The sequence below is a fragment of the Sturnira hondurensis genome, unplaced genomic scaffold, assembly GCF_014824575.4.
Source record: "Sturnira hondurensis isolate 20B ecotype Veracruz unplaced genomic scaffold, ASM1482457v3 Scaffold0021354, whole genome shotgun sequence".
In the NCBI taxonomy this organism is placed as follows: domain Eukaryota; kingdom Metazoa; phylum Chordata; class Mammalia; order Chiroptera; family Phyllostomidae; genus Sturnira; species Sturnira hondurensis.
Window position 1 is genome coordinate 25,310,014 of NW_028093985.1, and position 26,729 is coordinate 25,336,742.

Genomic DNA, 26,729 nt, shown 5'->3' on the forward strand with positions numbered 1-26,729 from the left:
GAGTTCATTTAGGGAGCCTCTCTTAGTATGGGAACTACATAGCACTCACAAGCCGCCTCTATCTGGGTTGTGGATGGGCGCATCAAACCGGAGCCATCTATTTGAGAGTTCACAGCTTGGGAGGGGGAGGTAGAGGTGAGGAGTATAGGAAAAAGAACTTGAATTTTGGTATCTTTTTCACATTTAAGAGTCTCTGGAAAAGGATATAATTTGAATTAACATGAAGACCTTCCATGACATTGTGGACATATAAGCAAGACTCATTATTGGAATTGTGTTTCAGTTCTCAGCTGAAGATAAGAAGTCTTTGGTAACTTTGGGGAGTGGGTGGCTGCATTGTCTCTGTGAAAATGCGCCACCTTCTTAAGCACAATGAGGAGCCACAGGAAGAATGGGAAATAACAGTGGATGGAGAGATGAAGACCTGGGTTCAGTTTTAATTCTGCCATTAACACCAATGCGATCTTCAACAGCCCATTGCCTACCTCCCTGAGCCTCAGCATGAAGAAAAGGGGTTGAGTTGTAAGGTCCTTGTGAGCTCTGAAGTACCTATGGTTTTATGAACAGACAAGATTTCAACTTTTTTCCATTTTGAGGTGCTGCAGAGCACTTGAATCTGATAGTTGAACTCTTTGAACTCTGTGTTCCATGGTCCATTTGTAAGGGTGGGGGACTTCCAAATGCATCACAGCATCTCGGATACACATAGGGATTGTGCTGCTGAGAAATGAACCCAATGATTAGAATTCAGTTTCTAATTTCTCTGAATTTTATGTTCAGTATTAAGAGAAGGACATGTGATTTATTTGGGTTTGCCCCTTAGAGTATGATAAATATTCAGATAATCATACTGAGGCCATTGTGTTTTTCTCCCCTAAATTTTGACTAATTCTTTCCTTCTTTTAGTTATATAACAATAATATTACTATTTTCTTTCATTTGGGAAGTTCTGGGAGTCACTTGAGTGACTTTGACTGTCAGATGACCTAACAGAGAAGACCTTGTTTAGCTGAATTATTTATTCATCATTTAAGCTACTTCGTTTTCATGATCTTAATTTTTCCAGATGTTAGCTTCCCACATCATGGCCCATAGGCATTCTAAGAAGCCTATAGCTGAAGCAAAGAGTAGAACATTTAGAAGAAAATTAAAAAGAGAAAATAAAATAAAAAGACTTTTATTTTATTTATGCTTTCAAAAGACAGAGATATGGGACATATTATATTTTCATGCTAACATGTATAGTCCAAAGAGGAAAAACATGAAGCGTTATTAATAATATTGATATAAGTTCTGTTATTAGAATGTCACTTTTGAATTTTGGTACTTTAGTTCAAAAGCAAAATTATAATCTTATCACAAAGTTTTCCTATACCGGAGAACCATTCATTTGAAAAGCTATATAATGATAAATGTTTTTGTTTATTCCCACAAGTAGCTAGTGATAATTTTGTGGATCTTTTTGCTTGAGATTGGGCTTTCTTTCACATTCTGGTCTCCTCTAGAGGCCCACTGATGAAGTCTTGAATAGCCTGATGCAAAGGAAGCCATTTTTTGATAGACGTTTTCAGAGCTGTGATCCAGCTGCAGAGAGAACAGCGCGCAACAAGCCGTCAAAATACCATCGCACTCTAAACAAGGTGAGGTGTTACAGCACAATTTAATTTATTTTCCAATTGTTTCTCTTGGCCATTTAGCTTGAAATTAATAAGGTAAGCAATGTTCCTTAGGTTTTGGATTGAACAAAAAGATCAAACCCCAAATGAGAAAAATGCAATTGTAGCTATGAAGTAAAATTATGTTATAAATAATAGAATCAGAGGAGGGTACAGTGTTTGTAAATAGAGAATAATGAAGCCACAGAACTTTTAAAATCTTACTGTTTCTATTTAAATTTAAAGTTCAGCCAATCAAACATATAGTGATTAAATATTGCCATTAAGGCAAATATTTCATTGTTAAATTCTGGAAACCACAGCAAACTCTCCTGTCTTCTCCTTTACCTTACTTTCATTTTCTTGGATGATGTTTAATAAAATGAGCATATATAACTTTTATTCTAAAGGTCTTTGGTGGGAGTTATTTTTTTAATGGTTTGGGTCAGATAAGTTTAGGTAATGGGAGTTATGGAGAATTAACCAGAATTCTTTCCATCAGTTTGTCTTAGCAACATCAGTAAGTTAATATGCTATGTAATTATCTAAGAGGGGAGTATGATTTGAATCATTTCCAAAACTTACTTTTTGAAACTGGGGTATCCTGTGAGGCCAGAGTTTCATGAACCACAGTTTGTTTCCTATTGCTATTATCCACTCATGGATTTGGTGGGTAGATCCAACTAGGCAAACCAGTGGATTTTATCAAATAGGAGTTAACTCTGTTTCATTGACCCTTTTCCTATATATGCCAGTTAGTACTTCATCCTCCAGGGAACTATCTCCATCTGCCAACCAGACTGGATAGCATGAACCCAAGGAAGAAGATCTTCGCAAAATATCTAGCAATTCTGTATTCATTTCCCTCTCATTATAGCCTGTCCTTAAGAAGGAGTGGAACAGACAAGATTGACATAATGGGACAGGTGTAGCAGGGGTGTCCAACCTTTCGGCGTCTCTGGCCACACTGGAAGAAGAGTTGTCTTGGGTCACACATTAAATACATTGTGACACATAATCACAAAAGAATCTTAGAGTTTTCAGTAAATTCACAGTTTTGTGTTAGGTCACATTCATAGCCACTCTGGGCTGCACGCGGCCTGTGAGCCGTAGGTTGGACACCCCTGCTAGAGAAATCTTTTTTCCTTTCCTCAAATGGTCACTTGTTGAGATCCTGAAATTTCACTGTCAGAGTTTTATGTCGTTAGGTTAAAACAGTGTGTGTAGCCCTTGCTAATGATGTCTCTGGAAATTTCACCATTTCATCTGTTTTAATAAATTACTGCGAATTTTTTATTAGATACTTTTCATTAGTTGGGAGAAAGTGTCTGTGAGGTAAGAGCAGCGGCAGGGCACTGGCTGTCTCGGGAGCTGGAGTTGGGTGGGGAGACTTAGGGGGTGCAGGAGGTTGCTGCCGGGACCAGGGCACCTCTACTGCATGGCTTTGTCTTTGTTGACTTCCCTGCTTTTCCCCAAGAATCATTATGAACCAAATGCCCTGTGTATGTGCCAAGTTGGATGCTGAACATATCAAATTAGGTGGGTAAATCTTATATCTTTCAGTGGCTTATGAAAAAACCAAAAAACTGACCAAGTGCAGATGGACATATCAATAAGTGTTACATGAAAGGAGGTAAAACAGCAACTCTGTGAATTAGTAAATTATAACATCACAAGTTATGGTATTAATAGATTTTTTTTATGTTGCTGGAGTCAGTTACTGCCTTGGGAAAAAATGTAGACTCCTTTCTCATTTGAAAACAATACTTTTGGAAGAATCACCTTCTATGCATTGAAAGAAAAAGAATCCTGGGTGATGTTAACTATGGAGACTGTGCAAAGAAAGGGTGTGACATAATTGAAGATACAGAGTTGAAGTTGGAAAATAAGAATAAGGGTTTGCGGTTAAGGTTCTCGTCAAGACTGAAAAAGAAAAAGAAATATGCAGATCTCGACTTACTGTTGGTTTTCTGTATTATTTTCTGCACAGAAATAGAAAGTCTTGAACTCTTCAGATGCAGGTTTGAGTTCAATGACCGATTGCTTGAAGCTAAGGGTCTGCTCGTTCACCTTATACCCTTGCAGATATAGGCCACCTATGGGAGGTGGAAAAAAAATGAGAATAGGGAAGGAGTTAAGATGGAGAAAGGGAGTCTGAAAAGGCATAAAAAATTTGCATCTGAAGGAAATTGTAATCAGCTGCCCCATTTTATGAACTAAGAAGCTGAGACTCCAGAAGTGTATGGAATTTAGGGACATCCATTAATGATCAGTGGCAAGACTAGTGATAAAGTCTGGGTTTCCTGGTTTTCATTTTTCTAACCTTCTTACCATATATTCAATGTTGAGCTTTGGTTTACTGTGGTCCTAAGTGAACTTCTCTACCTGGGGGACACATTTTGAAATAAATTTTTTGGCATCAAAGAATGACACCTGCAATATTAAATTAGAGGAAAATGTAATAATATTGGCTGGGCAGAACCATTACGGCATCCTTTCTGAAGAATAATGAAGAATGCTAGCAGTTTCTACAACCAACATAGATTCTCACCTTCTTTGTGCATATTTAATGCAAAGCACATTTAAAATATGAACCCACAGGGCAATGTGAGGGAGGCAACTTGAATTAAAATGAGAGTAAATGACTGGTTTTAAAAGATAATTTCCTCCCTATGGTCTTTTTAATCTATGTTAGTGGTTATATATTGCTTGGCCTGAATTTTCTTTCCATTATTTGGAGGTTTGGGAGAGGATATCTGTCTAGGAGAAGGGGTGTGTGTGTGTGTTTTAATGGGGTTTTGAAACTCTGAGGTGACCTGAATTCCACACAGAGGCTTCAGGAAACATCATTAGCGGCAATGCTGAGATGTTTAAACCTCTTTTGTTCTTGCTAATTCTTGTTTTCATGCTCCACCTCCCTGTAGGAGCCACTTTAAGGTGATGTACTAACAAAAATAAGAAAATATGACTTGCATTTTTGCTCCTCTACATAATAACAATTTCACGCCCATGAAATTGAGAGTATGAGAGTAAGGAACTCTCAACAGAATATTTGGTCCCTTTGAGTACGGCTGAGTTTGGTTAACTGGTGCCAATGTACACTGTCAGGAAGTCATATATTTTTCTTTTTAAGCTGAATGAGTGGCTTTTAGGTTGCAAAAAATGGGGGAAAGTTGTTTATTTTATAAGGGTATTTAGATGTAGTATTAATTTTTAAATACATTTTTATTAAAATAAGTCAATTTTAGAATGACTAGGAGAATGGTCATTTTAGACATGGGCTGAATTTTTCCTTAAGTAGGCTCCAGGAATATGGTTTTTACTAAAATCTGAGTGACCTTTTCCTTTGTGCAGTATGTATTGACTTTAGTGAGATATAATTTGCACATGATAAAATCCACCCATTCAAAGTGTATAATCAATGATTTTTAATGTGTTTATGGACCCGCGTGACCATCACTGTGATCTAATTTTATGACATTTTCATACCCTCAAAGAGAAACTCCATACCCTTTAGTAATCATGCTCCATCTGCTACCTCACCCTAACGCTACGCAACCCAAACCTACTCTCTGTCTTTACAGATTGGCTTTTCCTGGAACATTTGGTATGAATGGAATTTTACAACGTGTGGTCTTTTGTGACTGGCTCCTTTCACTTAGCATGTTGTTTTCAAGGTTCATCCATGTTGTATTATGTGTCAGTACTTCATTCCTTTTTATTGTTGAGTGGTATTCCATTGTGTGGATATAGTCTACCATGTTCTATTTATTTATTTATAGTTTTTTTCATTTTTAAAATATATAATCTTTATATCTTCCCATTACCGTTTAGTCCCCTTATACCCACCTGCCACTGGCAATTACCATGCTGTAGTCCATATCCATGAATCTTTTTTCCTTTTTGCTCAATCCCTCCGCCCCCTAACCACCCCCACTAGCTGTCATCTGTTCACCATCTGTAAATCTGTTTCTGTGTTGCTTGTCAGTTCAGTTTGCTCATTAGATTCCATGTTTCATTTATCCATGTGTTAGTTGGTGGGCAATTGGGTTTTCTTTAATTTTTCTGTTATGAACAATGTTATGAATATTCACGTATACCTTTTTGCATAGGTATATGTTTTGGGAGTATATACTAGTAGTGGAATATGCAATGTGCTAGATGTTTCAGGACTGTATGGCACCTAAAGACACATCAGAGGGTTATTTTGCTGTCTTAATTTTCTGCTCCAAACTACAGTGCACAGCATTTATATGTTACTGCACTGGTTTCCGACATCTTCCTGCTTGTGAGATTTCCTTTTCTCCTTTTTCTGAGTATATATGAATAGTCTTCCCTATCCCTACCCTTCTTGAGAAAGGATAAAGGTATTGTCCAACATGTGTATGCTACAAACAAGGTTATCTGACCCCTTTTCTAACCAGCAATAGTGTAGAAATGATTGGCACTAAAGACATCCAATTATAATGCAATTACCTCATTGGAGGTGACCTCATTGGGCAGTTCTCTATCTGTTACTAGGTAGCAGCAGTAAATAGCAAGCTGGCACAGTTTTGGACAGGGATTTCTCACAAGAACTGTACAAGCATTGTGTATTCTGTTTGTTGCAGTAATGTAAAATATCTCTCTTTGAAACATGCTCGCTGACCTTGATGTGATTTATTTAAGAACCGTAGTTAACAGTTACCTCCAGCTTTTGTTGGAGAGATTAAAGGGGAAAAATCCAGTGTATGGTGAATGACAAGGGGCTTCAGGCTTGTGAAGAGGCACTTGACTAAAGGGCTTCTGGAACACTCACACGGTACCTCTTTAGTATGAGCAGGCACAAGCAGGCCAGTAATCCAAATTGTTAAAGCACCGGCACTTTCCTGGATCGTAAGGAGAGGCTTCAGGGAACTGTCTGGGGCTCTTTCTCTAACCCCCACGATGCACGTTAGAGGCATATTTGTCTAGCTGAAAGTAAAATGTGGGGTTGGCATCTAATGTGGTTTTTACAGGAAATCAGTGCTGTGTTGTTTCTCATATCTTGCTCTTTCCCCTCATTTCACTGTTATTTTTCCTTATATTTTCTTTATCATGCTCACTATTGTCTCAGAATCTCAGAGGATGATTGCAAGAAATGCCACGTCCCAAATACTGTAGGTACCTCTAGAAATTAAAAATATCAAATGAGGTCTCCCAGATTTCTCCTAAAGAACATACATCAATTGAATAAAATAAATAAGAAAATACAATTTAAATAGTAAAGCAACAGAGATGCTGTGAGCCAGTGGGCCATGTCTCTATGAAGTGGTGCTTCATAGAGACATCAGCACCCTGATGGCAATGACCATGGCCATCACAGAAGCCTGGACCTCAATAACAAAGCAGCTAATATGGCAGGTATATTATAAAGATAACTGAGAGGAAAGAGTTACTTTGTTAAGTAAGTACTTTAAGATTCTGAACAGAAAACTTACTATTTGAACAAATGTATATTCACTGCCAGTGCTTTTATATGTTAGTATTTTTCCAACTGTTTTGCCTGCGAGAAATATAGACCTCTACATGTTTTTGTACATTTAGACCAAAGTTTTGTAAAACATTGTGAGATATTGTAAAAATTTCTATTCAATAAAATTCTATTCTATCTTATTTTTAAATACTGGTCACAACCTACTACATTGATTGCATGACTCCGTAGTAGGATCAAAACCTGCAATTTGGTATAAATGGTAATCAAGGCCTATTTCAAGGTTATGACCTTTATAGGGCTGGAGAACAAGGAACTAGACTAGAGTGGGATGTGCGAGAGCCAAGCGGGACTCAGACAGTACAAGCAGGGAGGAAATTTAGATTACACCAGCACAAAGATCACTCACATGGCATCACCTAGAGGAACAGAAAGTGAGCATTAAGACTGGGCGTACTCTTTATGAAATTCATAATGATTCATATTCCATGCATATAATATGATTAAGTTAAATTGACTATTTTATTGCTTGTAGCGTTTGTGGCACATCATGGGTTTAGCCATTCTCAAAAAATTTATCTGTTGTCCTCACAACTCCTATGGTTCTTGTGATAAGTAATTGGACGGGGTGGACACTGGTTATTGCCATCAGTGTGCTGATGTCCGGAGCGCAGAGACTAGACATGCAGCATTTGTGACTGAGTGCTCCTTTGAGAAGACTGATTTCTGTCAGGGAGTGCTACACATAGCAAGAAATTGTGGCAAGAAATCGAGAATTTGGGCACAGGATTCAGATAGCATTTGTTCACATTTTGTTGCTGTCATTTACTAGCTGGGTGACCACTGGCTTTAGTTAACTTCTCTAAGCTCTAGTTTCTCACTTATCATGGTGCAATCACAGTGGATATTTTGCAAAGATTAGTTTTATATAATGAATGTAAGTGCTTATCAAAGTCCCGGACACATAGGAACCTTCAGTAATGCATGCTAACTTTCCCAGTGTAATATCCCTGAGCCGTGTGGTCAGTCCTCTGAAAAAAAATGTGGCTAACCAGTGATTCTTGGTGGACAATGGTGATGGGGCCATATTCATTTTGGGAATTTATCGCAGGAGAAGTGGATGGACATGCATCAGACCTATCTTGGATTTCATTGTGCCAGATCACTGGCTGTGAGTGTCAGGTCATGACTGAAGTGAAAATGTACAAGAAGGTGGATTAGGACTCTTAGAAAAAGGATGTAAACCTCAATTTTAAATTAAAATCTAGGGAAGGCAAAAAGACTTTAGGAGAGTCTCTGCAGAGCCACCTTAATGCGGAAGAAGGGTCAGCCACTGAGTAGCCCTGGGAGAGCTCCTGTGAGGGCCCAGTGGTGGCTACCAGGTGGGAGTAGGGAGGGCACAGCAGTGAAGCGCACCTTCTGAAACAAGGTGCACGCTCAGGCGAATGGTCTGTTTTATTCAAGGAACAGTAGAGTCATGTAAAACTAAAAATCACAGGCCTCTATTTTAGAACATGGCCCGGATGTACAATTTCTGTTGGAATTTCAGTAAGGAAAATGTTCTTTTAATCCATATTTGAGAAAATATGGGCTAGAAATTGAAAGCCCGTGGAGACAGAAATAGTCGAGTCTGAAGGCTGAGAAAGAATGAGTGGCTTTGGATTAAATATTTTTTAACTGTAAAATAATAAATTTTCCAGAAAGGATTTAAAAATAGATAACTCGGGATTGCTAGAAAAGGTGCGATATGGCAGGAAGGCCAGGCATCCGCCTGGTGGCCTGAGTTTGGGGTTTTGCCTCTGAATTGGCTGTTCTGTTTTCTCCTCTTTCTTCACTATTAATGTGGGAATGGCAACCCACTCACACTTCATAGGAATAATGGCCAATGGCAGGAATATGCTGTTTGTTCACTCATTCATTCATTCACTATACATTATATCTCTGAGTGTGTAATCCTTTAGAAGAGATAGGTTTGCTAAACAGAGATAAAAATACAAAGTAGAGTGTGATAAGTGCCACAAAATAGGTAAGCATGCAAATTCAGAGAAGGTTGTTTATGTAGGACCGTCTGGGATTGCTTTAGAGCAGGAATGGCAAGCATTTGAACAAGCACTTGAAGGACAGGTAGAATGTGGACAACTTCGTTGGGGAATCAGTAGATACAGAATGTTTCAGTATCTGGAACTGGCACAAGCAAAGAGATGAGGTCTGAAGAATGTTTAAGGGGGTGTGCTTAGGAAATGGCATGTGACCATGTTTGGGTAGAGTACAGGGTGCTTTAACGTGAGGAGTGGAAGAGAAAACCAGAAACAGGGGCTTCAGAACAAAGTACAAGGCCCGAGATTGCTCTGGAGGCAACAGAAAGACCATCCAAGTTTCAGGAAAGATGTGTGAAATAAGATCTGAGTATAAACAAACCTTCCAATTTTTCCTACTTGTCTATTTTTTTGTTGGTATAAGTTAAGCTACCTGGGTTTACATTCTTTCACTATTTACTAGTCATAGAACCATGGGCAAATGATTTAACCTTGCTAAGCATCAGTTTCCAAATGTGTAATTGGCATAATAATGTATTTTGTAGAATTGTTGTGGTCATTAAATGAAATGATAAGTAAAAACACAACAGGTGACGGGTACAAAAAGCTGATCTCATTGAATGATAATACTGCTTTTGCTGATACTATTTTTAGGTTATTTATTAGGAGCTGTTTCCCAGCTCTCCAACTAGGGCTTTCTAAGTAGGGCCTCCTGCGACCTTCAGGTTAAGGGCAGCCATCTAGTGGTTGCCATTACTATTTTAAACTTTTGGAATCAGGAGCTGTCTCTGACCCCAGGACTTTGGCAGTACTTTGTTAATATTTCATTTTGGAGTGATCTGAGCATTCAACCCTAAACATTCCTTCTCTAGCTATGGAAACAGTCTCTCGAAAGTGAGCTTCATTGATTTGGTGATTAAAATGGTTCCAAGTTTTGTAATGGTATTTTATAAGAGAAGTCCTGGGTAATGACCACTTTGGAGGTTTGTTTTATTTACTTCATTCCCATCCTGGTATCAGGTGCCTAAAGCTGTGGATTTAGAGTTCTGTTCAATAGGAACAGCCTGTCCTGTAAGTGCTTAGAAATGCCATCTATCTCGTAATAGTTGAATAGTATTCTGGGTCATGTTTTAACACTCTCACAATGGAAGGGTGATTAAGTAGAAGAGCACTGTTGTGTTGTTCCTCCTGAGTGGTGAGAAATGGACCACGCTTGCTTCGTACCTCTTTTGTACCCTTCCAGGAAGGTCACAAATTGTCACAAGATACCCATTTCCCATTTGGCATGTCTGTCTAGCTTAATTAAACCTAAGCATTAATGCTAAAAGAAAGAAATTAAATGACTGAGATTACAGAATGTTGACAACTGCTAATTATTTAAGAATTATTCATTTGGGAAAATGTCCAGCTGCAAATAAAACACCAATAATCTCTTTTGTCAAAAACTATAAGAAGGCTAAATAATCTTTCTTATAGAAATTAGGCAAAATTATTTCATTATTAAATTATATAGTTTATATTCTTATTTTGTATATATAGTTTTAACACATACAACTTAATAAACAAGTGTATACATTATATATACAATACAGAGAGAACTTATTATGTGGAGTACTTTATATGTAGAACTTGTCACTCTATTGGCAATTATCTCATTTCATCTTCACCGAACTCCTGTGAAATATAGCTGTTTTCACTTTATAAATGAGGAAAGCAGGTTTTAAAAAGTTAAGGGACTTGTCCAGGGGAAAATTGACAGTTAATGCTCTTTTCGTTTCTCACTTATGTAAGATTAGGGATACTAGGAGAAAAGGGTGGAGTCACTGCACAAGAAGACCTTTGGCATTGATTCTGCATGTCATTGTGACCAAAAGAATGAAGGTGTTTATTTTTCTCTTTTCAAGGAAGTAGCAGCATGGAGTTAAGGATACCAGCTCTGCAGGTTTGGGGGCTGTGGTCAGAGCTCAGTTTCATTGTTTACTACATGTAATCTTGTCAAGCTATATAGACTTTCCAGACAGTTTTCTTATCTGTGAAGTGGAAACTCTACTAGTACCTCTTCTTTGGAGGATAAATGAGCAAATTCAGGTAAATTACATAGCACAAGACTCCGTAATGTCTCCATAAAGCTAAGAGGTCATTACTATTATTATTGTAATTACTTTTGTTTCCTGTGAGAGTTGAGTCCATACCTGAGGCCTGTGTGGAGCGAATGCTAGCGTAGAAGTACAAGCAGCCATCCTTCAGAATGCAATAGTGCTGGACCCAGGTGTCTGTGCTTCTGTCCAGTTGGTGCAGAAGGCCCAGGCACTCTGGGTTCTTGATAGCCAGGGGCGGGAGGCTACTGTTGTGCAGAGTAACATCTTCCCAGACGTGGTTCTGCAGGTGTGGCACAAAGGGATCATCTGAGCAGTCATCCTGCGCCAATCTATGGTCATAGACTCCCCAAGCCCGCGACAACAGCACCTGGGCTGTTTGATACTATTGCTAAGACAATCTGAATACTTGATCAATTATCCAGAAAACCTGAAGTTATCCATTAGCCATAGGAAATTTCTCCTTTTTCATGTCCATAGACATCCCTTTTCTTTGGCTTCTGTTCTATTGTGAGGAACTCCAAAGAACATCAGTGGTATATAGAAAGGAAATGGAGATGGCACCTCAGTGAAGACTATGTTGAATGGCACTGTCTGAACGGGTTGGTCCCAATTTGCTATTTCATTCAATATTTGAGACTGTCCTCCCCAGCCCTGTTCCTGGTGGTTTCCCTGTGACCCCAGATTCATGTTTTATTTTATCTAGAACTCCCATTTGTGCAATGGAACAAGTTAAATGCCCCATATCAGCCTTAGGCACTCAAGGCCAATGCTGTGGAAGGCCCACGACAAACCAGGATCTTCTACCCTGGAGGGTAGGTAGCCCCGAGTCCACAGACCTGAGAGGCAGGTTCTTCCTGGGAATTTGACCTGAGGCATAAGGACACAGTGCTTCATCTCTTTGTCATAATGCCCTGCTGGGCATCTGGCCAGTTTCTCTTCTTTGTTTGGTTTCATTTTTGCTCTTCAGTTCTAACAAGGCAGTGCAAAAGATTTCAGACTGTAGAGCTGGCTTTATTCGTTGCTGTGAAGTGGGAGCCTGCTGGGGTCTGGTTGTTCCTTTTGCACTCTGCTGCAGACAGAGCGCATTAGCAGAATAGATAGATCCCTCTTCAAAATCTCGAGGCTCATTAGGATGACTCATTGAAGAGATGGATGAGTGTAATGAGTGTTGTGTTCCAGGTAAAATGAAACACAAGCCCTGCTGTTTGTCATGTGATAATGCCAGTGATTGTTCTGAAAGGACAGCCACGGGGCTTGGGGCAGTACCTTCAAGCTCAGATGACACAAATTTTCTGAAATAGACAAGAGCCAAAGTATGTACAGAAGATAATTGATAGTAAGTGCCTTGTGCTTGTATTCCATTTTGGTGAGGAAATGAACATATTTAAGAGAAATCTATCACCTCATTAGAAATCATATATGTAGTATACATAATTGGGTATGAAAGCACCCCCCCCCCCCACAGGTCATAGCATTAGCTCAGAAAGAAATATCAAAGGCCGTAGGGACTAAAGTGATGACTCACCTGTTAATGTTATGAAGTGATCTATCAGTTTATAGGTCAAATCTAAGTTAAAAATTATATTGCCCCAAGGCTAGGAATCACGAACTGGCAAGAACACAGAAAGGAAGGCAGCCTGGTGTGTCTCCAGAACAAAGATATGAACACAGAGCCCTGCAATTCTGAACAGAAGACACTCATTTTCTAATAAGCTGTGTGGCCCACAGCACTATTCCAAGCCATCCCTGACATCTTGTACTCAGGGAACGGAGAGAACACATCAGCACAGCCCCAACCTCATGGGCAGCCACTGAGCTGCTCTGTGTGAAGCAGAGCTTCTACGCCAGCTTGTGACTCCCCACTGAGCTCACTGAGAGAAATGTCATACAAACCCCTGGAAAGAAGAAGAGCAGCAGGGATGCAAGTTCCATCATAGTATCTGAGTAGGAAACCCTGTTGACTTAAAAATCCTCTTTTCCAGTTGTCAGAGCAGATGGAAGGCATCCCCAGGTGGCCTGCAAGGCATCTAACTCTATCCTTGGCCCCTCTGAGGAGAAAACCTGAATGAAGACTGAGATAAATATCAAGAACACTTACCTGGCGGACAGGATGGGATGCTTTGTTCATTGCCTCAAGCCACCTGAAAGACAGTGAAATGAGAGGCATTCTCCTTGGGGGGCCTAGTAAGCACCATTCGAAGGGGCTGGCTGTTCTCCCTAAAACCCATCATTCACACAGAACGATCCTGAGGCTGAGGTATATTTCACAGTTCATCATTGAAGGGCCACACATTACTAGGCAGCAAAATCCTACTCCCATCAGGCATATTTAAAATAAATCATTCTTATTCTTCACTATGGTTTAATTAGTGCCTAAGAGAAAACTCATGCATTTTTTAAAAAAATTTACCAAAGTATGTGTATTCATTAACACCAGCAGGGCTCATAACAACTAGTGTACGAACTATAAGGCACTCACTATTAAAATATGGAAAAACTGGTAAATAGTCATCATCAAGAGTTCCTTGGACATAATGGTCGCCTTTAGGGCACCATTACTGCCTCTACTTGAGAGCTGAACTTTCTTGGTCCTTTTTCCTTAGCTGTGCAGCAGCCTGTTCACCCCACCCCAACTTGCCAATTTAAAAAATATTCTTTTAAACCCTGTAACTTCCCATCAAGCCATACAGCTTAGTCTTCTTCCCAAAGTTTGGTTTATTTACTCTGCCTTCTCTGTTCCATGTCTTCAGTTGGGTGCTGTCTGACCCTATGCCACTTGCTTCCTTCAGAAACTCCTCCCTCATCCCCACAACTGGAGACCTGCTTTCTCTCCCCCTCACTTCCATGCCACCCTTGCCTGCTCCTATAACACATCTCAATTTCTATTTTGAATTAAAAATATTGGACTAAGTGCCCTGTTCTGAAGGCTTAATCATACTCATAGTCCTAGTGACCTTAAAGCAATACTCTTAAACATATTAACTTCTGTCCAATAAATACAGGGTGGTGCAAAAATAGATTTCTAGTTGTACATGACCCAGTTTATTCTTGTACTATTATTTATTAGTTGTTGTATTATTTTCCTTATGAATGACTGTGAACTTACTTTTGCCCCACCCCATATTTTGTCCATGACTTGAAATACAGTCAAGTCACCATCATCATATTTCCCTATTTGTCCTTTAAAGCAACATGTATTTGATACATAATGTTCTACATATAAAGACAGTATATTGTTTGCCTAAGATGTTGCAGATCTAGGGCATTCTCTAAAATTGGAGCTGAGTCCAAATTCTCTTAAAGAGATAAGCCACTGACACTAACACTCTTGATACATTACCTGTTGTTATTATCTTCCTTACCCCACCCCTCACCCTAAATTTGCAGCATTTATATGAAAGTGGTCAGTTGATTCGATGGATTGACCAATGATCTTGCTTCCCTCAGGGTGCTACATGAAATAATGATCACAGTCACTGAATGCTTCGAGTTTGTCAGCTGCCCCCTGAGCGCGCCCGTGCATGCCTGCCATCAGGATGCATGTGCATAAGTGCCAGCTGGGTCACCCCCGCAAAGCAGCAGCATTATTATTTATTTTGCTCAGTGCCCTGTAGTGTGTTAAATTGTCCTCTTACCATGTTACTTTTATGCCTTGGACTGTCCATTCGATTAGCTTAAATATATAAATTCAGTAATTTGGGGGGAAGCTACATATGAACTGTGGCATTATTGAGGTTTTTGAAGAAAACGTAAAGATTCAAAGTAAATGAGTTAAGAGAAGACGCCTCTGCTTTTAGAGATTCTGTTAGAAAAACTTGGAGGAACAATGAAGACCGGGCTTGTACTTGAGAAACAGACAATTCCTTGACTCCTGCTCTGAATGCGCTGTTCCAACCCCAATCATCTGTAAGACTGCTATTAAGGAAGCCTCCTCCCCCCGCCCCCACCAAAATGAAAATGGTAAGATAAAAGATTAATGGATTACCTTTTCATTTCTTGGTTTGAGGTTGCACAGAGGCAAAAAGTTCTGTTTCCAGACTGAGGCGCACAGCTGAACACGAATGGTTTGCCCAAACTGCCATCGGTGTTGACCTCTGCGCCTGCTAACGTCATCGCCCCCAGAGGTGGGCCTTTGCCTTCGTCCTGTGAGTGATAAGGAAGAGGGTCAGCCTGGGCACTGCAGCTGAGCAGATAAGGGAGAGAATGAAAAGGAACAGGCCAAAGTTATTTTTGAATTGATTGCTGGATCTGAAATAAAAATAAAACCACAATGAATTTTTGTAGAGTATGCTTTCCATGATAGAGTCCACATAACTCCAAATTTCCAGCTATGATATTTTCCCACATCCCTTTTGCGTAGCCTCTATTATTATGCATTGTATTTATGCCAACTTAGGGAAGTACCATTAATTTTTAATGCCTGCTTTTCCTCTAAGAAAAAAGAACATCAAAAGAATAGATATTATAAAAGACGTGTGGTCGGTAGCGACACGAGATCTCCAGTTAGTGTCTAATTAACAGGTCTTTCCCACTCACTGTGTGTCAGGACTGCTCCTAAATACTTTACACAAAATTGGTTCATCTTTACAGATGCTCAGGAAGTAGTTACTTTTATCATCTCTGTTTTATAGATGAGGAAACTGCAGCATATAGAGAGTAAAGAGCATTTTTTTAAGAAATGACAATAGTTTAAAATACCATAATATGTATACTAGACTCAATCATTTTACAGATATTTTATTATTTGTATTTACTTTACAGTTATGTCTTTTCTAAAAACAGCTATATTGAGGTATAATTTACATACATAAAGTCACTTGTGTACATGTACAGTTCAGTGATTTTTAATAAATTTATAGAGTCATGAAACCATTGCCATGGTGTAGTTTTAGAGCTTTTCCATCGATGTCTAAATTTTCTTTGAGCCAATGCACATCAGTTGCTACACTTGCCCCTCTAGTCTCAGGCAATCCCAGACCTGCCCCTTCTGGACACTTTATGTAAGAGAATCATGGACTGTATGATCTTTTGTGACTGACTTCTTCCACTTAGTGTAGTGTTTTTATTTGTTTGTTTGTTTTATTTTTTAATTTAGAACCAGGACCCAGGGGGTCTGCTCCAAAGTTAGGTTTCTTTTCTTTTACTTAGAAAAAAGATTATTTATTTATTTAATTTTAGAGAGAGGGGAAGGGAGGGAGATAGAGAGGGAGAGAAACACCAATCTGTGGTTGCCTTTCACGTGTCCCCTCCTGGAGACCTGACCCACAACCCAGGCATGTGCCCTGACTAGGAATTGAACCAGCAACCCTTTGGTTTGTAGGCTGGCACTAAATCCACTGAGCCACAGGAGCCAGGGCTTAGTGTGATATTTTCAAGTCTTGTTCATGTTGTAGCCCTTCTTAGTACTTCATTTCTTTTCATTGCTGAGCTGTACAGGATGGGGTAAAAGTGGGTTCATATGGAAAATAGTACAATAATTAGTAAATAATAATACAAGAATAAACTCGGTGTTTCTTGTACTCACAACTGTAAACTTGTACTCACAACTATAAAGGTAAACTTACCTTTACCCTACCCTGTATTCTGTTATATGGATGTGTCTCATTTAGTGTATCCCTTCACAAGCTGATGGAGACTTTCCTTTCCAGTTTTGGCCTATTTTGAACAGTGCTGCTACGAACATTTGTGTACAGGTCTTAGTGTAGACATATGCTTTCATTCTCTTTGGTGGATTACTAAGAATGTAATTGCTGGGCCATATGGTAAGTTTATCTTTAACTTCATAAGACTGCCAAACTGTTTTCCACAGCAACTGTATCATTTTACATTCCCATCAGCAGAGTGTGAGTGTCCTAAATTCTCCACACCCTCACTTTTGATAGAGCCATCCTAACTGGGCATGCAGTGGTATCTTCTGGTGGCTTTAATTTGCACATTTCTAATGACTGATGATGTAGAACCCCACTTAGCACAGAGGTTCTTAGCCAATTTTAGAAAACAATTTCCTTTGTGATGCAGATGAAAACTGTGGATCCCTCCCAAAATATGTAAATCCATGTATGTGCATGTACATGTATACAAGGGGTAGACCCTCAAAAAACCAGGATTTATTTATAAAAATTGTATATTTATTCTTACATGTTTAATCTTCAGTCACCTTCAAAGTACTCTCCATTTGATGCAATAAACCTATCAAGATTTTTTTCCACTGCTCAAAATGGTTTTGAACTTGTCAATTTTGATGCCTTTTAGTGCTAGTGCCATTTTTGGTTTCACCTCTTCCATATCTGCAAAACATTTCCCTTTGAGGATTTTTTCATTCAGGGAAACAAAAAAAAAAGTCTCTCAGGGCAAGATTGGATAAATAGAGAGGTCGGGAGAGGGGGGTCATGCCATTTTTGGTCAGAAACTGCTGAACACCCTGCTCAGTGTGGGCAGGTGTGCTCACAAATCACCCACCATGAAATGGGGAGTATGTTGAAAGAGTCTTCAAAAAAAATGTACTGAAACCAAATGCAGCCTCTCGCAATAACACCAGCTGGTACACTGATACAGATGGGTTTCTAAAACACTCACCTAGTACAGAAGGAAGCCTGTACTACAAGGGGCCCACTCTCCAGAAGATAATTCTGGGGATTCTCTGGGTCCCCACTTGTATTTGTGAATGTGTGCGTGTAAGTACATATGTATGTGTGCATGTACACACATACAAAATTTCTTGCAACTCATGGGTGAATGGATACAAAGGTATTCTTCATCCAAAGATAATATTTCATAGTTGTATAACACTTTATAAATTATTTTCATGGACTCAATCTTCTTTATTCTTCACAACTATCCTATAAAGTAGGAAGCTGAAGTTATTCCTATTTTCTAGAGAAAGAAACTGAGTTTCATCGAGATGCCCCAAGGCTACATGGCCAGAGATAGAAGGTAAGCACTGGTCTTCTGGCTCTGTCTTTCGCACAGCTTCTCTCACATGTTGCCTTCTTAGGCTTCTACAGTGTGAGAGATCGCTGGCTCTTAGAGGCTGCACTTGAAGGCTGTAGTATTCAACATTTTAGAAGACAGTATTTCCTGAAATCATCAGCTTTCCTTGAATAGAGACAGAGACCTGAAATTTTGCTCTGTTTTAGGAAATATTAGAAACTTAGCACCTCATACAGTAGTTGTGTATGGCCAATGCTATGACATTAGAATCCAGCAGAATATATTTTCATTTGTTTTAATAAGGACCAAAAATTTGTGTAACTATAAATCATGGCTAATTATTTACATCATTTCCCCAAGAGCATCTCAAACTGTAAACGAAGAGGAGGGGAAGCATAAATAAAGCCTGGAAAATATATTTTCTTCTGCTCATTTGCTAACAGCAAATATTCCCTGGGTCTGCTTTCCTTTGAGCCCATTATGTAGATTAGATGATGCAATACTGGTCTCTGAGAGTCAGCCCTAGTAGGTCACTCCAGAGCTACCATGTTCTCCTGTGTCCTTTGCTGTTGGAACATGCAGAAGAGAACACTCCCATGGCACGTGATACACACCAAGGAAAGTACCTGAAGTCCCATTTGAGGCTCTCTTTCCCCTCTGCTTGAGCTGTAGCTGTGTGAGAACAAAACTAGGACAAAAATGAGGGCTGTTGTCTCGCACATGGTCTCCATCATGGTCCAGATCCCCTTATCATTGATCTCACCTGCTGCTTCGTTGCCCATGATTCTGAGCCTATTGTGGCCTGGAAGCAGCTGCGATAAAAGCCACGGACACACAGCCTGTGTGGGAAGTGTGGGTGCTCTTGCCCCTGTGCGTATTTATGTTACTTTTTTACCATGGTTTCACCAGCCCAAGTACCCTGATGCTCTGATCTTGCAGAGTCACAGGGGTTGGAAAAGGTTCTCTGTTTGGTCTGATCCTGCTGCTGCTGGAACTGTGGCTCCATATTCCCCATCCACAAGTTTCTGAGAGATAAATAACAAGAATCCTTTTTCTATCTTACAGCCATAGCCTTTGGATTTTCAACTTGTCTTTTAAGTGAAAGTCAGTCCTTCAGTTTGGCAATAATTCTTTTTAAAAATATATTTTATTGATTATGCTGTTATAGTTGTCCCATTCCCCCCCTTCATTCCCCTCCACCCTGCACACCCCTCCCCCACATCCCCCCCTTTAGCTCATGTCCATGTGTCACAAGTCCTTTAGATTCTATATTTCCCCCACTATTCTTGCCCTCCCTCTATCTATTTTCTACCTACCCTCTATGCTACTTATTCTCTATACCTTCTCCGCCCTTCTCTTCCTCCCACTCCCCTGTTGCTAACCTTCCATGTGATCTCCATTTCTATGGTTCCACTCCCAATCTAGCTGTCCTCTTAGTTTGCTTTTGTTTTAGGTGTGGTTGTTAATAACTGTGAGTTTGCTGTCCTTTCACTGTTCATTTTTTATCTTCTTTTTCTTAGATAAGCCCCTTTAACATATCATAAAATAAGGGTTTGGTGATGCTGAACTCTTTGAACTTGACCTTAACTAAGAAGTACTTTATCTGCCCTTCCATTCTAAATGAAAGCTTTGCTGAATAGAGCAATCTTGAGTGTAGGTCTTTGGATTTCATGACTTGGAATACTTCTTTCCAGCCCCTTCTTGCCTGTAAGGTCTCTTTTGAGAAATCAGCTGGCAGTGTGATGGGAACTCCTTTGTAGGTTACTGTCCCCTTCTCTCTTGCTGCTTCTAGGATTCTCTCCTTCATTTTAATCTTGGCTAATGTAATTATGATGTGCTTTGGTGTATTCCTTCTTGTGTCCAAACTCTTTGGGGCTCTCTGAGCTTCCTGGATTTCCTGGAAGTCTATTTCCTTTGCCAGATTGGGGAAATTCTCCTTTATTATTTGGTCAAATAAGTTTTCCACTTGTTGCTGTTCCTCTTCCCCTTCTGGCACTCCTATAATTCGGATGTTGGATGTTTAAAAATGTCCTGGAGGTTTCTAAACCTCTCCTCAGTTTTCTGAATTCTTGTTTCTTCATTCTTTTCTGGTTGGTTGTTTCCTCCTTCCTTCTGGTCCACTCCATTGATTTGAGTCCCAGTTTTGCTTCCATCACTATTGGTTCCCTGTACATTTTGCTTTATTTCACTTAGTGTAGTCTTCATTTTTTCATCTGATTTGTGACCAAAATCAACCAGTTCTTTGAGCATCCTGATCACCAGTATTTTGAACTGCGAATCTGATAGGTTGGCTATCTGTTTTTCGCTTAGAAGTATTGGCTCTAAGGCTTTGAGCTGTTCTTCTGCTTGAGCCATAATGTTTTGGTCTGTCTGTGTGTGTTACGTATGAGGGGAGAAGGCTTAGGTGTTCACCAGAGCAGGTCTACCCAGTCCCTGGGTTGTGACGCTGTATGTGGGGATGAGGTCAGAGAGGGAGCAATGGTGTTCTACTTTCTCTTGGATTTTGGTTCCCTCTGCCACTTCCCACAAGCAAATTGGGCCTATCTGGTGCTGGTTCCAGGGTGGGCGGGCTTGTGTTCATTCTAGGACCCTGTGGGTCTCCCCAATGAACTCTCCTGTGAGGCAAGGAGCCTCTCCTGGTACCTCAGCCCACGAAAGTTTTTCCAATTGGTGCTTTTAGGCTTTATTTCCCATTGCTGGGGCCCTGGGTTGTGTGGTCTGTCTCACTGACAGTTTTTAAACATGCCTGGTTTCTCTGTGGGCAAATGTGTGTCCTTGGTCAGCCAGCTACCTTGGGAACCTTACTGGGTTTTTATCCCGCACCCGCCAGGGTGGCCAATCACCACCTCCTCCTGCTCGACCCAACCCTGGCGGCCGCCAACTCCACCCCCTCTTACCAGTCTGGATGAATGGTTCATTGTTGTCTGACTTCAGTACAGTTCAATTTTCTCTCTGTTCTGGTTGAGTTTTTGTTTCTAAATCTTTGTTGTCCTTAAATTTGGCTGTGCGAGGAGGTACATTATTTCCACCTATATCTCCATCTTGGGCTGGAGTGGCAATGATTCTTTAATGGGTTCTGTTTGACTTCTTCCCTCTGGCTCTGCCAAAAGTCTCACTTTTGTTCGTACTGGAAACAGTGATGATTTTGTTTAAGACTCTGGTTTCCCCACAACTTTGTATTCTCCTTTCCAAGACATAAAAAGGCTATTACTCCATTTTTGAAAGAATGTCTGAGCTACCTCAGAGATCCAGTTGCTTCATGTGTGCAGGATTGATTAGAAGAGCGGGGATGCTGAAGGGATTTACCAAGGAATTTCTCAGTGAGGTCCAGAAGCTATCGATGGAGAGTAAAGGAACTCTGGCTGTGGATGCCAGATGGCCTGGGGTAAAGTTGACATTGTCTATCATGAAATAAGATTTCTGCAGCAGGAATCCCAGAGGTCACACTGCTCAGCAAAGGGACATAGTAAACAATAGTAATGACAAAAACCCAGCCCAGAGTGAACCCACTTCTAAATTAAATGATTCCTTACAAACAAAAATACAGACAAGAACATCTGTGTCTGTCTGCACCTTGGGCTCTGTGGTGAAACAAAATTACCTACAGATGTTTTGAGTTTTTTGCTTTGGTCAAAATTTTGGTTTGAACATGCTAGGAATTTTTTTTTTTATTGTTGTTGTAAGGCCTCTTTGTCTCAGAACAGAGAAAAAGGCTGGGACACTCTCCCATTTCATTTTATCTGAAGGTGCTGTTGTGAACACCCATGGACTAAGGGTTAGGGAAAAAGGCATCTTTAGCTGTGAAAAAATAGCTAAATCTCAGTGGGGAAACCAGAGCCAAGATAAATTTAGAGGGAAAGAAAGCATGTCCTGAAGCAACACACCACATGAAAGGGTGCATGAAATATACATCTAGAGTGCTATACTTAAAGCTACCGGGATGAAGCAAAACTGAAGGATGAGTGTCTCCTGGAGCCTTATTAATGATGCCGAGGACCCTTTATCTCCAGGCAGTGGTTTGCATCTTCCCCACTGGTGATGGATGACCATCACATTTTGATAGCTATCAGATGATGGCCCCTGTCATGTCTTAGCCAATAGGATCAGGAGAGCAGTGAAGCCTGCAGAGGCCAGAAGAAGGGCAAGATATGAGTGTTTGCTCACGGTGGCACCTTTGCTATCTTTGTTCTGTGATTAAGTAAAAGTCTTAAGTCCAGGGACCGTGAGGCCCTCACTACATGACTCCCGATTATTACACACATCCATTTGCATAGGTGGCCGTGCATGTGTTTATTTGGTATGCACTTTCCCCCCTCCAGGCAGGCAAGAACAGAGGGATGAAGAACAGAGAGTGAGGTGAGCATGGAAGTCAGACCCTTGTTTGGGGGTGGCACGAGTTCCCCGTCGAGCTTTGTGCATTTAACCTCTCTCCTTTTGCTTTCAGCAAGAAGCTGAGAGGATGACAATTTTATTGCCCCCAAAGTTGCCACACCTCTCCAGTTGGAATGTACTACTGTTCTTTCTCCACCTTGATAACGCTGCCTGGCTGCCATTGTGACGTCAGGAGACATTAACTGGATGCGGACTTGGATTTTGTGCTTTACTTTTCCATCTGCCTGCAGAGGCGAAGCGTTCTGCAGCAGTGATAAATCCATGCTGGCAGCGCCATGTTGTTTCCTGGCACCCGGGAGACTCTGGGCTCCAGGAGGCACAGGCGGCTTTGGGGGCGGCAGGAGTTCGTTGCGCAGACAGGCTTCCCTCGGGAAAGTCAGCTGAGTGGAGGGATGCTGTGGGGCTGCCCCCGGCTCTGCAGCTTCAAAGAGACACTTTCAGCCTCAATCACCTGTCTCATTCGTCACCATTTTCCTTGGCTTCTAAGCTCTCCTTAGAGTACAACAGCTACCACCCAATACTTTCATCACAACAGAAAGACTGTGAAGTAATAAATCGGAGTCATGCTCATGACCTTGTTCAAAAGTGTCAAAGAGTTACCAGGATAACTATAAAATCAAGACATTCTGCATTTAAGTTCTGCTATTGAATGTCTATCCTATAAGGCTTCCCTCTGAACTAGTGTGTTGTTGGTTCAGGCAGATGAGCTGGGTTTGAATCCTCACTGCACCGCTGATTGGGTTACTTATGTGACCTTGGGCCAGTACTTAACCCCCCTGTGCCCTAGTTTCCTTACCTGTAAAATAGGATTGTTTTATAAGAATTGAGTTAATATATATTTTATAAAGTGTTCAGTACAGTGTCCGGCCCTGTAAAGTTAGGTATACATGCTAACTTTCATTATTATGCATACATTTGATAAAAGTGAAGAGTAAGGGCCCAGAAAATTTGTTTACCAAGAAGCTTTAATATGAGTGACAGGGTAAGTTTATTTAAACTAAGTTCCTTTATCTGTCTTTTTCCCCCCCACTCCAAGAATTACAGCTGCATGCACAAGAGGAAGGACTTAGTCTCTGGAAATCTCAGGGTCTTCATCTGTAAAATGGGAATACCAGCACCTTCCTTTGTGAGGACAAAATCATCTACATGATGTGTTTGGTCCATAGCTGTCCAATGAAGATCCTTCCTTTCCCACATCTGGGTCCACTTTCAGTCTGAGTGCAAATGAAGCATCCCTACCATATCTTTAGGACTTGGGGCAGCTGTGAGAAAAGCTCTAGGCCATCCCACCCTCCACCCAGTAACACCCTGCCTGGGGTGGAGGGAGAAGACAGAAGGGAGGGAGGCTGGGGGACTTTGCTGTCCTGCCTTGGAAGGAAGCTGTGATGGTCTGAGTGGTTGGCTCTCTGCCTGGATCCTTGTCCTGCAGGGGACAGAGCCCACTCATTGAGGGCTCTGAGATGGAGAGGTGTCAGTACTTGCTTCTGGTTGCAGCTACACTTAGACGGGAGGTCCCCTGCAGCCCCCAGGGAGAGGCTGCCTGCTGGCCAGAGCCAGGCCCTTCCTATGCTCTCTGCCTCCCTCTGCGCTCTCTTCCCGACAGGCTGCCTTTTGGACCTTTGCCAAGTCCTGCCCCTTCTAGGGGCACATTGATTCTAGGGCCCTAGATTCACATTCTAGGTTTGAAAGGATTTCTCTCCACTTGCCACCCTCCTCCCTCCCTTCCTCCCACGAGTGCTCACTGAGTGCGTGTGTGCCTTCTGCCAAAAACTGTACTGGATGCTAAGGCCCTGCAGGGCTTTAACCTTGGGCTGATTTCCTGGTCCCGTTCCTGACAATTCCACAGCCCCTTTTCTGGCCACGTTCTTCAACCCCGGGACTTTTCCAAAGCCAGCGTGCTTATTCTTACTCATGGTCCTTCGACAGGCTCATTCTGACCTTCATATGAAAGGGGGGACCCAGTTCTCCAGGGGGGTGTTTTGTTCTCAGTGGATTCACATGTTTATCTCCACGCAGGATGGCCTACGTGGCATGACCAAGGCCTCTCTTTCTGTAACGTCTTTGCAGATGCCCCATTTCTTGGCTTTAAAAAAATTGGATTATGTTGTGTACCAAAGTCTTTGTCCCCCACCCCAAACTCCCATGTTAAAATCCTAACCTTCAATGTGACGGTATTAGAAGGTTGGGCCATTGAGAGGTGACTAGGTCATGAGGGTCAAGCCCTCATGAATGGGATCAGTGTTTCCTTCTAGAGTGTGAGGACACATCAGAAGGACAGATGTCTCTGAATCAGATACCAAATCTGCCAGAGCCTTGATGTTGGACTTTCTTGTCTCTAGAACTGTGAGAAAGAAATGTGTGCTATTTCAGTCACCAAGCCTATGGTATTTTTATTAAGCAACCTGAATGGACTACGGTAGGGTGATTGACCTGAAGGAAGAATCTTGTTTTTGCTTTGAAGTATCACACCCCACCCTTCTATTTCATCCCTCCTGACGTCACTTTGATCCAAGGCCTTGGCATCGCATGTCTTCGTCACTTCAGCAGCCTCCTGGCTGAGCTTCTCGAGACCAGTAAAATCTTGACAACATAATCGGAACCATCTGACATCGCCCACACAAGGGCTGCTTCCACTGCACTGCCCGCGGCGCCATTGCCAACTTATTGCCTCTCAGCTCCTAATTTATACTTCATTGCCTGATTTGTGAAAATAGATCTGGGACTTTAAATTTTTTTTTCCTTTTCCAGCTGGTGTGAAGTTAAGCTTTGCTGGGACAGAGTGCTGGGGAGACCTGGCAGGGAGAAGGGTTCTTCTTCCTGGTTCCAGTGGACAGTTCCAAAGGCGCCAAGAGCATGCTGCATTTTTCTCTGCTCCTCGGCCCTCCAGGTTTCCTCCAGTGCTAAGTGCTAGTGGATGTGGCTTCCCCAAGGTTTCCCAGTTCTCCATTTGGGGAACAGTGGCATTGTGAGGAGCCCCAGACAGTGATGTACACTATCTTGGGGTTCTGTTCTGCACACCCTTTCCTCAACCCTATGGGACTGGATATACAGGAAATTGTCCCCCAGTAAGAGGTGCCCAGAAGTACATTAGGTTCTTACAGAGGGAGGCATCCCAGTTTTAATGGCATGCACAGTGGCATCCAGCAGCCACTATGCACTCAACTCCCTCTCTGTGCCCAGCTTTTGTTCACCTATATTATAGGCGTTCGTTTTTTGTGGCTGTCCCAAAGCAGACACTATGCTCTCTAGACCCCCCACCTACAGCAGTACCCTGTCACCCCCAGTACTCCTGATTCCCTGCACACCTGTCCAGCAGTCGTGGACCATCTGAGTTCCAGCAAGTTGTTTCTGCTAGCCCAGGGACTATGGACCAGCTCCGGCCCAGCTCTGGCCCAGCTCCAGCCAGCGACTGAGGCCAACCCATCACTCAGCAGCTGTGGCCAACCTCTCTAATGAGGCCTGAACTTTTAAATTCGTGCTTCTTTGGTTGCTTCTCTCTTTGCTTTAAGGTATCTTTTAGACAGTACCTTTTAGAAGGTACCTTCTTTTTTAATCTTTATAATTACTTTCCTATCATTGGATAATAGTTCTTTACATTAAATTTCCTCTATTTAAATGACTGTGTGTGATGGTTAATTTTATGTATCAATTTGACTAAGCTATGATGCCTAGACATTTGGTCAAACATCATTCTAGATGTTGCTAGAATTTGGTCAAACACCAGAGTTGCATTACTCTCCATAATGTGGGTGGGCCTCCTTCAATCAGTTGAAGGCCTTAGGAGAAATGGACAGAGGTCTTGCAGAGGAGGACGGAATTCTGCCTCCAGACTGCCTTTAGACTCAACTTTGACATTGACTTTCCTGGGTCTCCAGACTGCTGGACTGTCTTGTGGAATTCAGACTTGCTACCCTTTGGAATTGTGTGAGTCAGCTTCTTAAAATCAATCTCCTTCCCCAACACACATATCCTACTGGTTGTTTTCTCTGGAGAACCCTTCCTAATATACCATGTGGATTCAAACTCCTGAGTGGGCCCAGATTGCTAGACTTGTGAACACACCAAAAATATTCAATCAAGGCTCTTCTGCTGATTCCTCATCCCTTCCATAACCTGGTCCCACCATATCCACCCAGTTACATTAATAGTCCTTGGTGTCCCAGGA

At 41.3% G+C, this 26,729-nt stretch overlaps 1 protein-coding gene across 1 annotated transcript in view; it reads right to left on the bottom strand.

The window, feature by feature from the left end:
- Positions 1–1,180: 1,180 nt before the first annotated feature.
- LOC118977274 (uncharacterized) overlaps positions 1,181–26,729 on the bottom strand; it is a 106,095-nt gene continuing 80,546 nt past the window's right edge. The window contains exons 9-13 of the mRNA XM_037032167.1: positions 15,228–15,385; positions 13,341–13,383; positions 11,336–11,522; positions 3,616–3,751; positions 1,181–1,584 (exon numbers count right to left, since the gene is read on the bottom strand). Coding sequence (XP_036888062.1) covers positions 1,485–1,584; positions 3,616–3,751; positions 11,336–11,522; positions 13,341–13,383; positions 15,228–15,385 — 624 coding nt within the window. The 3' untranslated portion in view covers positions 1,181–1,484. The remainder of the gene's footprint in view (positions 1,585–3,615; positions 3,752–11,335; positions 11,523–13,340; positions 13,384–15,227; positions 15,386–26,729) is intronic.